The 13,430-nt window shown below is 47.6% G+C and overlaps 1 protein-coding gene across 9 annotated transcripts in view; it reads right to left on the reverse strand.

The window, feature by feature from the left end:
* Nucleotides 1-13,321, reverse strand: part of NLRP13 (NLR family pyrin domain containing 13) — a 32,261-nt gene extending 18,940 nt beyond the window's left edge. For 6 of the 9 annotated variants that reach the window (XM_055551629.1, XM_055551627.1, XM_055551630.1 and 3 more), the window contains exons 1-2: nt 10,460-13,321; nt 9,335-9,676 (exon numbers count right to left, since the gene is read on the reverse strand). In XM_055551629.1, coding sequence (XP_055407604.1) covers nt 9,335-9,635 — 301 coding nt within the window. In that variant the 5' untranslated portion in view covers nt 9,636-9,676; nt 10,460-13,321. Of the gene's footprint in view, nt 1-9,334; nt 9,677-9,793 lie in introns of those variants that run through there. The other 3 variants (XM_055551626.1, XM_055551625.1, XM_055551632.1) reach the window with 3 other exon arrangements.
* Between the last annotated feature and the right edge of the window lie 109 nt (nt 13,322-13,430).

Below are 13,430 nucleotides of genomic sequence, written 5' to 3' on the forward strand. Positions count from 1 at the left end.
GGCTGGATAAAGGAGGTGGGGAGCACGGACACAAGGCGGTGTCAGCCGCCTCGAAAACTGACGAGAGACGCCACCGCTCAGCCGCGGGGAAGCGCGGCAGCGACCACACGAAGTGAGGTCAGCGAGGAGAGGAGAGACAAGCGCCATGCAATATCACTGAGAGCTGGAGTCTCAACATGGACACACACGAACTTGCTTAGGAAACGGAAGCAGCCTCACAGACTAAAACAAGAAACCACGGTTACCAAGGGAAAGGTGTGCGGCAGGGAGAAATCAGCAGACGGGAGAACACAGACACACTGCTGTTTATAAAAGAATCCACAAGGACCCACTGCGGAGCACAAGGAACCCTGCTCAACACTCTGTAACCACCTATATGGGAAAGAACCAGAAAAGAACACGTGTGTCTACGTATAAATGAACTAAGTTTCTGTAAACACACAGACAAAAAAAATCCCACACCATTGTAACTCACCTATATACGCCAATTGAAAAAAACATGGAGGGAGGGAGAGAAAGGGACAGAAGAACCGCTGGCCCTGTCCCCTCAGGCCTTGGGGACCCGGGCTGGTGTCGCAGCCCTGGGGCCTGAGCAGGCTCGGGTCCCCAGGCGGGACGGGTCTGAGGGCGCTGGGCAGGCTGTGCCCGCAGTGAGCCCCCCTGGACCTGGCCTTCCAGTTCCCGTCTGCCTGAGCCCACTGTCTCCAGACCCAGGGGTCTCTCCTGCAGCAGAGCCAACCCTAGCGCCCCCAAAGGACGGTGCGGTCTCTGGGCTGGAGGCGCTTCGCAAATTCCCCGGGGCTCCGTGTGTCCTGGGGGTGGGATTCAGCCTCCTCCCTTAGGGTTCCCGCCTGAGGACAGCTCCCTCTGCAGAGCGGTGTGGCAGGAGCTGGGGTGTGTCTGGGGATCAAAGCTAAGGAGAAAGAAGGACACACAGGCCTTAGGTGTCTCCATTCTAATCAACACCCCAGGAACAGGACCCTGAGGCTCTGGTTGCCCAGGTAACCGGAGTTGGGCAGGAAGAAATGCTGCCGCCTTGTGGCCATTCCCTGTAACAACTCCGTGAAAACCGGTGCTGATGGGCCCAATATTCACCAGGCCTGCGGGGCTGGAAATGACGCCTGCCCTCAAGAAATGCCCCGGGGTAAATCAATTCACAACAGGGCTGATTAGAAGATAAAAAGCCCATGCAGAGACTCTGCGTCACTAATTATTCAAGCAACACAAATAAAAACACATGATATCAGTCCCACTGCTCAGAATGGCCATCCTCCAAAAGATTTTAGAAAGATTGTTACACAGGGCTATGGGAGCATGGAATCCTCCCACACTGTAGGCGGGATGTAGGAAGGAAAACAGCACGGAGATTTCTTAATACACTAAACATAGAGTTACCGCATGATTTCCCAAGCCCACGCCTTGGCTTAGATCCACAGAAAATCATAATTTGAAATGACACGTCACCCCTATTTTCAGGGCAGCACTCTGCGTAATATCCTAGGCAGAGCATTGGCCAAAATATCCACCGACAGAAAACTGAGTACCTGGTCCATCCACACACCAGAATACACTCAGCCATCAAAAAGAGCGGGGGAAAATGCCACTATCGGCAGCATGGATGGACGGAGAGATGACCACACCAAGTGAAGTCAGTAAAAGAGGCAGAGAAATAGACCGCTTACAGGTGCAAGCTATAAATTCATACCAATCAACTCATTTACAAACAGACTCACAGACTTAGAAAACCAAGTTATGATTATTAAGGGGAAAAAGGGGGGGAGGAGAAGGGAGACATTAAGAGGTTGGGGATTAACAGATACACACCACTTATGATCCTACTGTTAGACCAGGGAAGTCTACTGAACACACTCTCTTAATATATATGGGAAGAGAACCTGAAAAAAAAAAGATACACATCGATGTGTAACTCAATCATGTTCCTGTTCACCTGAAACAAACACATCGGAAATCCAATAGAAAATAAAAATTATATTACCAAAAGAAGAAAAAAGTTGCGCATGGAAAAATGCTGCCGCTTCGTGGTCGCTTTTGGTAACTACAGGGGAAAAACCTGTGCTCATGGGCAGTTGACCCTGATAGCTCAGTTGGGAAAGAATCCACCTGCAATGCTGGAGACCTGGGTTTGATCCCTGGGTTGGGAAGATCCCCTGGAGAAGGGAAAGGCTATCCACTCCAGTATACAGTCCATGGGGTTGCAAACAGTCGGACATGACTGAGCGACTTTCACTTCACTTCATGGGCACTTAATATCACCAAGCCTGCAGGGATGGATGGAAAGAAACACCTGCCCTCAACAAATGTCCCTGGGTAGGTCCGGGGAAAGAATTCAAAACGGAGTAGACGTTTAATAGGCAAATTTCAAGAGGTTAGTTTTACTCACACTGTTTTTTTAAAAATCACATGAAAAAGCTTTCAACATCGCTTAATCTTAAGAGAAATGCAAACCAAACTCAAAGGAGGTTATCACCTCACTGGTCAGAATGGCCTTTGTTAAAAAGTCCACAAACAATAAACGCTGGTGAGGGTGTGGAGAAAAGGAAGCCTCCTGCATCGAGGCTGGGAAACTTGGAACAGCAGGATGGAGGACTAAGTGCAGGGTCATTAAATAAGTGAAAAGAGAATGAAGTTAGGACACTTCCGGACCCCAGACAGAAAAAGAAACCCCAAATTGATTAAAGACCTCCATGGGGGCACGACTACTCTAAACCTCTTGGGCAAAATATAGGCAGAGTGAGTTTTCACATTATCCACAGGCAATGCTTTTTGGGCCCAACTCAGAATAATGAAAAAGAAAACTCAATGAAGGGAAAAGCATTTGCACAGCTAGAAAAAGCCATACAGAAAAAGACAAGCCTCAGAATGAGAAAAAAAAACACTTTGCAAATGAAGATACCCACAGAAAATTCATCTCTGAAACATGCAGTGCAATATCAAAAAACACAAACCAAATAACCTAATGGAAAAATGAGCCAAAGACCTAAATGGACGTTTCTCCAAGGAAGGCATCCAGATGGCCACACAGCACGTGAAAAGATGCTCAGCATCACTGTTAGAGAAATGCCAATCAAAACGGCAATAAGGTACCATCAGCTCAACCCCCCAGAATGGCCATCCTTGGAAAAGCTACAAAGATAATGGCTGTGGAGGGCGGGGGGACAGGGACTCCTCTTGCTCTGTGGGCGGGGACGGAGGAGGGTGGGTGAGGCCACAAGGAAAGCAGTAGGGCGATTCCTTAAAACACCAGACGCCTTACATCTGAGCCACCAGGGAAGTCTTAAAACACTAAACGCAGACTAACCACCTGATCTGGCAACCCCAGCCTTTGCCTTAGGTCCGGAGAAAGTCACAGTTTAAAACGACACGTGCATCTCAATCTTCAGTTCATTTCAGTTGCTCAGTCATGTCCGACTCTAAGACCCCACGAATCGCAGCACGCCAGGCCTCCCTGACCATCACCAACTCCCGGAGTTCACTCAGACTCACGTCCATCGAGTCAGTGATGCCATCCAGCCATCTCATCCTCTGTCATCCCCTTCTCCTCCTGCCCCCAATCCCACCCAGCATCAGAGTCTTTTCCAATGAGTCAACTCTTCACATGAGGTGGCCAAAGTATAGAGTTTCAGCTTTAGCATCATTCCTTCCAAAGAAATCCCAGGGCTGATCTCCTTCAGAATGGACTGGTTGGATCTTCTTGCAGTCCAAGGGACTCTCAAGAGTCTTCGCCAACACCACAGTTCAAAAGCATCAATTCTTCGATGCTCAGCTTTCTTCACAGTCCAAATCTCACATCCATACATGACCACTGGAAAAACCATAGCCTTGACTAGATGGACCTTTGTTGGCAAAGTAATGTCTCTGCTTTTCAATATGCTATCTAGATTGGTCATAACTTTCCTTCCAAGGAGTAAGCTTCAGGGCAGGACTATTCACAATATACAAGACACAGCATCAAACCAGAATGTCCATCAGTAGAGAAACGAAGAGGAACGGGTCCACCTACACCCTGGAATACACTCAGTCATCAAAAAGAACGAAAAATGCCAGTGGATGGGCCTAGAGATTTACCATACGGCGTGAAGTAAGAGAGGGAAAGAGAAATGGTGTACCACTTACAGACAGAATTGATAATTCATACTGATGAACTCATTTATAAACAGAAACAGACTCAGACTAAAAAAGAAACTTATTATTATTTTTTTAAGTCCACGGGGAGGGATACATTAAAAGGTTGGTTAACAGATACACAGTACTTATTATCAAATAGATAATCCAAAGGACCTACTGAAGAGCACAGGGAAGTCTACTGAACACACTGTAATAACCTACATGGGAAGAGAACCGGAAAAAAAAAAGATATAAATATATGTGTAATTGAATCAAGTTCCGGTACACCTAAAACAAACACAACATCAGAAATCAACTCTACTCCAATCGAAAATAAAAATTAAATTACAAAAGAAAAAAAGTTGCGCATGGAGAAATGCTGCCGCCTTGTGGCCGCTTTTGGTACAACACCTGAAAAGCCTGTGCTCATGACCACTTGCTCTTCCAGGATGTAAGGAAATGATATCTGTCCTCAAAAACTGTCCTGGGGTAGGTCCTGGCAAAATAATTCAAAAGAGAACAAACAGTGATGAAGGCAACCTCGAGAGGTGAGTTTTGCTCACACTTTTTTTTTTTAATCACATGAAAAGCTTTCAACATAACAAAGCAGAGGACGGATACTATAAACCTCCTAGGAAACTGTAGGCAGCCAGGTTTCACATTAATCGCAGGCAGTTCTCTTTGGATCCAGCTCTTAAGAGTAATGCAATTTTTTTTAAGTCAACAAATAGGACCTCATCAACCTTACAAGCGTTTGCACAGCAAGGGAATTTATAAAGAAAAAGACAGCCCTCAGAATGGGGAAAATATTTGCAAATGAAGAGGCCCATAAGCGATTCATCTCCAGAACATACAAACAGCTTGTACAGCTCAATATTTTTTAAAATGCAGTAGAAAAATGGGCTAGAGATCTAAATGGATACTTCATCAGAGCACATGAACACATGCTCAGCATCACTAATTACAGAGATGCCAATCAAAACTACAATGAGGTATCAGCTCACACTGGACCGAATGGACATCTCAAATATTCGACAACCATAAATGCTGGAGAGGGTGTGGAAAGAAGGGCACCCTCCTGCACCGTGCGTGGGAATGGAAATCATTGCATCCGCTCTGGAGAGTAGTACAGAGGTTCTCGAAGACACTCAACAAGTACAATGTGACCCAGCCATCCCAGTCTGGGCACAGATCCTCAGAAAACCAAAACTTTAAAAGACGCCCGTGCCACAATGATTATGGCACCAGGTCCAACAGTCAAGATGCAGAAGCAACCTGAGTGCAGAAGGGCAGAGGGCTGGATAAAGGAGGTGGGGCGCACGGACTCAAGGAATGTGACTCAGCCCCAAGAAGGACGAGGGACGCCATTTGCAGCCAGGGGTGAGAACAGACAGGCTCATCCCAAGGGAAGTAGGCGAGACCAGGAAAGACAAGTGTCCCATGAAACCACTTCCAGCTGGAATCTAAACATGGATACACGTGAACTGCTTACAAAACAGAAACAGCCTCACAGACTCGGAAAAGAAACTCAGGTTGCAAAAAGGAAAGGTGAGGGGCTGGGAGAAATTAGCAGCTTGAGAATAACATAGACACACTATTTATAAAAGAATCCCCAAGGACCCACTGCGGAGCACAAGGAACCCTACTCAACACTCTGTAATAACCTATATGGGAAAGAACCGGAAGAGAACATGCATACGTCTATGGACAAATAAGTTTCTGTACACCTGAAAAACACACCCACAGCCATTGGAAATCACCTGTATATTCCAACTGAAAATAAAGAAGGGAGGGAAAAGAGAGACAGAGAGAAGAAACGCTCTCTTCCCCTCAGGCCTTGGGGACCCGGGCTGGTGTCACAGCCCTGGGGCCGGAGCAGGCTCGGTCCCCGGGCGGGACTGTCCTGGGGCTGAGGGCGCTGGGCAGGCTGTGCCCGCAGTGAGCGCCCCCGGAGCTGGCCTTCCTGTTCCCCTCTGCCTGGGCCCACGGTCTCCAGACCCAGGCGTCTCTTCGGCAGCAGAGCCAACCTGGGTCTCTGGGCTCCGTGCGTCCTGGGGGTGGGTTCCCACCTCCAGCCTCCTCCTTTAGGGTCCCCGCCTGAGGACAGCTCCCTCTGCAGAGCTGTGTGGCAGGAACTGGGTGTGTCGGGGGATCAAGGGTAAGGAGAAAGAAGGAGACACAAGCCTTAGGTGTCTCCACTTTAATTAACATCCCAGGAACAGGACTCGCCCTGAGGCTCTGGTTGCCCGGGTAACCCGAGTTGGGCGGGAAGAAATGCTGCCGCCCTGTGGCAGCTTTGGGCAACAACCACTTAGAAATCGTGCTCGCGGCTCTTAATATTCACCAGGCCTGCGGGGCTGTAATTGACATCTGCCCTCGAGAAAGCTCAACCCGGTGCTAAGAGGGGCGGGCGGGGGTGGGAGGGAGCTCCAAGAGGCGGGGGACATACGTGTACCTGTGGCTGATTCATGGTGATGTATGGCAGAAACCAACCCAACACTGTAATCATCCTCCAATTAAAAAAAAAAAATTGTCCTGGGGTAAATCACCGGAAAAGAATTCAAAACAGGGCAGGCTTTCAATTAGCCAATCTCAAAAGGTAAATTGTACTCACACTGTAGAAGATTAAAAGCCCATGGAAAGAGACGCAGCATCACCAGTTACTAGGTAAATTCCAATCAAATCTACCAGGAGAGCAGCTTACACCGCTCAGAAGGGCCATCCTCCAAAAGATCTACAGAGGTTAAATGCTGTCGAGGGCGGCGAGGGGAACAGGGAATCCTCCGACACTGTGGGCCGGAGGTAAATAGGTGGGTGCGGCCAGGAAGGAAACGGTATGGAGATTCCTTAGAACACTAAATATAGAGTTAAACCACGATCCCCCGCAAGCCCACTCCTTGCCTGAGATACCAAGAAAACCATAATTTTAAAGGCCACACGCACCATTATTTTCAGGGCAGCGCTGTTTATAATACCTAAGGCAGAGAATCAAACAAAATGTCCATCGATAGACAAAGAAGCATCACCAATGCATCTAGACACTGGAATACACTCGGCCCGAAGGACGAAAAAATGCCACCGAGAGATCATGCTAAGTGGAGGAAGTCAGAGAGAGACAAACACGCTAAGATATCACTGACAGGTGGAATCTATGAACCCACACAAACGAACTTACTTATAAACGGACACAGACTAAGAAAACCATCTTATGATTTTACAAAAACTTGGGAGGGATACATTAAGAGGCTGGGGTTAATATATACACACCTGAGCCTCTTGCTAAAATGCTTCAGTCGCATCTGACTCTCTGCGACCCCATGGACTGTAGCCGACCAGGCTCCTTTGTCCGTGGGATTCTCCAGGCAAGAATCCTGGTCCTCCAGGGGATCTTCCATGGACCAGGGATCAAACCCGCGTCTCTTGCTAACCACCTGGGAAGTCCATATACACGCCGGTATATATCAAACAGATAATTTTTAAAAACCTACTGAATAGCACAGGGAAGTCTATCGAACACACTGTGATAACCTAAATGGGAAGACTCCAAGAATAATATATAAACGTCTAGGTATTTCCTGTAAACAAACAGAACATCGGAAATCAACTCGACTCCAGTAGAAACTAAAAACTAAATGATCAAGTAGCGCGTGCCGCCACCTTGTGGCCACTTTTGGTAACAACACCTGAAAAACCTCTGCTGATGGGCACTTAACATTCACCTGGCCTTCCGGATGTAAGGGAAAAACACTCGTGGTCAACAAATGTCCTGGAGTAAGTCCAGGAAAAAGAATTCAAAGCAGGGCAGACGGTCAAGAAGCCAATTTCCAAGTTTACTCCTACCGTTTTTTTAAAGTACATTGTAACCTTAAAGCAATTATACTCCAACTAATGAGGTGGATGAAACTGGAGCCTATTATACAGAGTGAAGTAAGCCAGAAAGAAAAACACCAATACAGTATACTAACGCATATATATGGAATTTAGAAAGATGGTAACAATAACCCTGTGTACGAGACAGCAAAAGAGACACTGATGTATAGAACAGTCTTATGGACTCTGTGGGAGAGGGAGAGGGTGGGAAGATTTGGGAGAATGGCATTTAAACATGTAAAATATCATGTATGAAACGAGTTGCCAGTCCAGGTTCGATGCACGATACTGGATGCTTGGGGCTGGTGCACTGGGACGACCCAGAGGGATGGAATGGGGAGGGAGGAGGGAGGAGGGTTCAGGATGGGGAACACATGTATACCTGTGGCAGATTCATTTTGATATTTGGCAAATCTAATACAGTTATGTTAAGTTTAAAAATAAAATAAAATTAAAAAAAAAAAAGCTCAGGAAAAAAAAATAAAAAAAAATAAAAAAGAGAAACACTCCACTTTGCTAAATATTTAAAAAATTCTAATCAAAACTACAATGAGCTATCAGCTCACATCAGTCAGAATGGCTATCGAAAGGTCTACAAGCAATCAATGCTGGAAGGTGTGTAGGGAACAGAGAACTGTCTTACACTGATGTGCGTGCTAAGTCACTCAGTCGTGTCCGACTCTTTGAGACCCCATGGACTGTAGCCCACGGGATTTCCCCGGCAAGAATATTGGATAGATTGCAATTTCCTCCTTCAGGGGATCGTCCCAGACTAGGGATCGAACCTGCATCTCCTATGTCTCCTGCATTGGCAGGCGAATTCTTTACCACTGAGCCACTGGGGAAACTCAAATAACTAAATAAGCTTTTAAAAAAAAAAACACACACAGGGCTTCCCTGTGTGGTCCAGTGGCTACAATCTGCCTTGCAATGCAAGAGACACCAGTTCAATCCCTGGTCCGGGAAGATCCCACAGGCCATGGAGCAAATAAACTCCTGCTCAACTCCTGAGCCTGTGCTCTGGAGCCCGCGTGCACCTAGAGCCTGTGCTCGGAAACCAAAGACGCCCCGCTGACTGCAACTATAGAAAGCCCGGGCGCAGCAGTGAAGACCGAGCACAGCCAAAAATGAATAAAAAGTAAATATTTTTGAAACAAAAGCTGTCTAGTAACAGAGCTGAACTTTCAGTTCCCTCTTGGTGCTTTCCTTACCATCACCACCCTCTCCCGTGCCAGGGCGCCGGACTCTCACAGCCCGTCAGGGAGGCTCCCGCTCAGGGGGCACTAGCAATCAGGGAGGACCCCACAAACGCCCCGCAGCGCGCTCGCCGCCCGCTCACCGTGCAGCTCTGCTCGCATCCGCTCGCACAGCGAGCTCAGCCGCAGGTCCTCAAAGACGCGGAGGGCCGCCTCCCAAGTCCGCCTCCCTGGGAAGCGCTCCTCCAGCAGGCAGAGCAGGTCGGCGGGGCCCGCGGCTCTCAGGTCTGCCCAGGGGATCCTGCGGGCGCCCTCCGGCAGCAGCTCCGGGCACTGCAGGGCGAGTTTGAAGTCCTCCAGCTGCCAGGGATCCAAGCCCCTCAGGTGGGACAGCAGCTGGTCACGGGCACCATCATGCCCAGAAATGCCGGCAGGGGAAGCCATCGGCCCGGGAGCGAGGTCTCCAGCCGCAACAGGAACAGCTCCTGCGGAAACAGCGGAAGCCAGGCACCGCGACTGTCACCCCCTTCGCGCAGCCGAATCCAGCCACGCGCTGCTTTCTCCGCGCAGCACGCCTGCCTTGTTTTTCTGTGCTTACTGACCTCTCTCTTCCACAAGGAGGGCTTCCCAGGGGGCTCAGCCGTAAAGAATCCGCCTCCCAGTGCAGGAGACCCGGGTTCCATCCCTGAGTCGGGAAGATCCGTGGAGGAGGAAGCGGTAACCCGCCCAGCATTTTTGCGGGAAATCTCATGGACAGAGGAGCCTGATGGGCTCACAGAGTCAGAAATGACTGAGCAACTAACACTTTTTTTTTTCCCCCTTTTTAAGGCTAAGATCCTATTGTATTACTATGTATCTCCCACAGAGTAAATGCAAGTCATGCAGGAGGAATTAGTTTGGGGATGTGCCCTACAGCAAAGGGCCCCCAGTCATCAACACTCTTTTGTACCCTGAAAATGGTAAGAGGGTCAGCCTCATGTTAAATGTTCCCGCCACACACACAGGCCCTGCAAAGAAACTTCTGGAGGTTCTGGCTAGGTCTCCCCTTGTCTGTGCCCACACTCATTAAGCTGCTTGTTAAATGTTTGCAGTGTTGAGGGTTGGGTTTTTTTTTTTTTTTTTTGTATTCAATTATACCTCAATATAGCTGGGGTTTTTTCCCCCTTACCTTTAAATCCATCACATCAAAGCTGTTTAAAAAAAGAAAAGAAATAAAAAGCCAGAGTAAGGAAAAGTTTTGAGCCGCAGAGTAAAGAGACCTCACTCACCAAGCTGTCTTCTCAGCTCTTGCGAGTTTCTAGAACGCAGACTCCGGACCCGAAGCAGTCTGCCTCACCCCTCCCCAGCCCGTGATTGGCCCCGGGGCCCCTCCAGCTCCTATCAGGTCTGTCTGCGGGTGTCCCGCCCCCTCCGTCGCAGCTGTCTCTGGAGGGTGGAGAAGCCACCTGCCATAGGTGATCCTGGAGTCCTTCTCTTCCAGGTGTAAGTTGTCCTGGCTAGGAAAGGGATGCAGAGTTGGGGTTCTAATTAAAACCCAGCTGATGTAAATGAAATCTCCCACATCAGCCGGAGGCCACTGGTGTGAATACCTGTCCTAGAGTGGGGCCATAAAGAAAGCTGAGCGCCGAAGAATTGATGCTTTTGAGCTATGGTGTTGGAGAAGACTCTTGAGAGTCCCTTGGACTGCAAGCAGATCCAACCAGTCCATTCTAAAGGAAATCACTCCTGAATATTCATTGGAAGGACTGATGCTGAAGCTGAAACTCCAATACTTTGGCCACCTGATGAGAACTAACTCACTGGAAAAGAGCCTGATGCTGGGAAAGACTGAAGGCAGGAGGAGAAGGGGACGACAGAGGATGAGATGTTTGGATGGCATCACTGACTGGATGGACATGAGTTTGAGTAAACTCCATGAGTTGGTGATGGACAGGGAGGCCTGGTGTGCTGCAGTCCATGGGGTCGCAAAGTCAGACACAACTTAGCAGCTGAAAAACAACAACCGTCTTCGAGGCAGGGGGGGTGTGCAGAGGTCTTAATAGGATGATGAAAGAAGAGATGAATAAAGAGTCTGTGAGGCTCCGACATAGGGAACAGACTGGTGGTTGCCAAGGGAGAGGCTGGGGAGGACTGGGGCTTTGGATTAGCAGATGTGAATGATTATAGAGGAGGGATAAGGTCCTACTGCAGAGCTCAGGAGACTGTATTCAACTTCCCAGGATAACCCATCATGGAAAAGACTATTTAAAAGGATGTATGTGTCTGCGTGTAACTGAATCACTTTGCTGTACAGGAGAAATGAACGCAGCATTGTATATCAACTATGCTTCAATAAAATTAAAAAAAAAGAGTCCATGACGTCTGAAAATCACAACCACATCTGGAACCATTTCTTCTCCCAATGCAAGGAAAACCACCGGTGAACCCATTCCATCAGAAACACGGAGGCTTTTCCACTGAAGTCAGGATCAAGGCAGCTTAGTCTTTATACCACCACTATTTACTATTGTATTACCAATTAAATTAGTGATTTTAACGAACAATTTTAACTCATTTAACTCACCCCTGGAGGGAAGTAGGCTTCTTGACTCCTTCCTGTCATAAACATCTCCCAAAGCAGAAGGAAAATGCACTTGGTCCGCCCCACCATCCACCTTTCCCCCCCTTTTATTAAAATCTTTTAAAGTATGCAGGTAGGATAGCACATTTACAGTAGACTTGAAAAACAGAACAAAGTTACATATAATTCCACTATCTATTGCAATTATTTTTTAAGTAGATAATTAAGACTTTTACTTGGAGTTTCAATATTAAACTCTCAGAAATCAATAGAATGAATAGACAGAAAGTAGAAGGATATGTGTGTGTGATGTTAAGTTGCTTCAGTCGTGTCCGACTCTGCAACCTTATGGACTGTGGCCCGCAAGGCTCCTCTGTCCATGGGATTCTCCAGGCAAGAATACTGGAGTGGGTTGCCATTTCCTACTCGAGGGGATCTTCCTGATCCAGGGATCAAAGCTGCATCTCCTGCAACCCCTGCATTGCAGACAGATTCTTTACCACTGAGCCACTGGGAAAGCCCATAGAAGGATACTATAGATCTAAAAAGCACTATGAACCAATTCAACAATTAAGATTTATACAGTTTTCACACAACAGCAGGGAATAAATTCTATTCAGGTTCCCATGGAGTATACACTAGGAGACACTGGAACGTGTTGTTGTTCAGTCGCTCAGTCTTGTCTGACTCTGTGCAACCCTATGAACCGCAGCACACCAGGCCTCCCTGTCCATCACCATCTCCCGGAGTTTACTCAAAATCATATCCATTGAGTCCATGATGGCATCCAACCATCTCATCCTCTGTCGTCCCCTTCTCCTCCTGCCTTCAATCTTTCCCAACATCAGGGTCTTTTTCGATGAGTCAGCTCTTTGTATCAGGTGGCTAAAGTACTGGAGTTTCAGCTTCAGTCCTTCCAATGAATATTCAGGGTTGATTTCCTTTAGGACTGAACATATCCAGGGATGTAAACCAGGTGAAAAAAATGTCACGGTCTAAAGGTTTTGAAAGCATACAAAGTCTCTTCTCTTGTCACTGTGGAATTATATTAGAAATCAATACCAAAGGATATTTGAGAATAACCCACAATGTGCCCCGCCTTCCACCTTTAATAGGCTGAGGATCCAGGCAATGGGCAATTGTAATTAGTTTTAAATTTAGCAATGAGGAAGCAATTAGAGCAAGGCGTAAGGCCTGGAAAAGAACAGGTAAAGCTGTATATGCAGATTCTTGATTACATATTGGAAAACCCAACAGATTTTGTGGAAAAGCTATGACCAAGATGTGTGTGTGTGTGATATTCTGACATGCTCTGTCTCTGGGTCTCCCTCTGAGACGGTCTGTTTCGGGGAGACCCACATTAGGACCTGCTGACACCAAAACCTTCCTTTTGCTCAGTGAAATTACATTCCAAATAGGGGTGACGGTCATGGGAACAAGATCATCCGGTTAATGGCTCTAGAGGTTTACCGCTGGACGCAGCATCTTTAGGCTGAGGACAGGCGTTTTGCCCTCTACGAGTATGGGGGAACTCCCCAAACCTGTAATTTTTTAAAGTTGCTTGTTCTGCTGAATCGAAGAGGTAGGGGCGCAGGTCCTTCCCAAATGGGAGCACCCGTGAGGATAAGCCTTGCAGCCCAGGGCCTCCCACTCAGAATGCTAAATGCTTTCCAGCTTGT

The sequence above is a fragment of the Bubalus kerabau genome, chromosome 17, assembly GCF_029407905.1.
Source record: "Bubalus kerabau isolate K-KA32 ecotype Philippines breed swamp buffalo chromosome 17, PCC_UOA_SB_1v2, whole genome shotgun sequence".
In the NCBI taxonomy this organism is placed as follows: domain Eukaryota; kingdom Metazoa; phylum Chordata; class Mammalia; order Artiodactyla; family Bovidae; genus Bubalus; species Bubalus kerabau.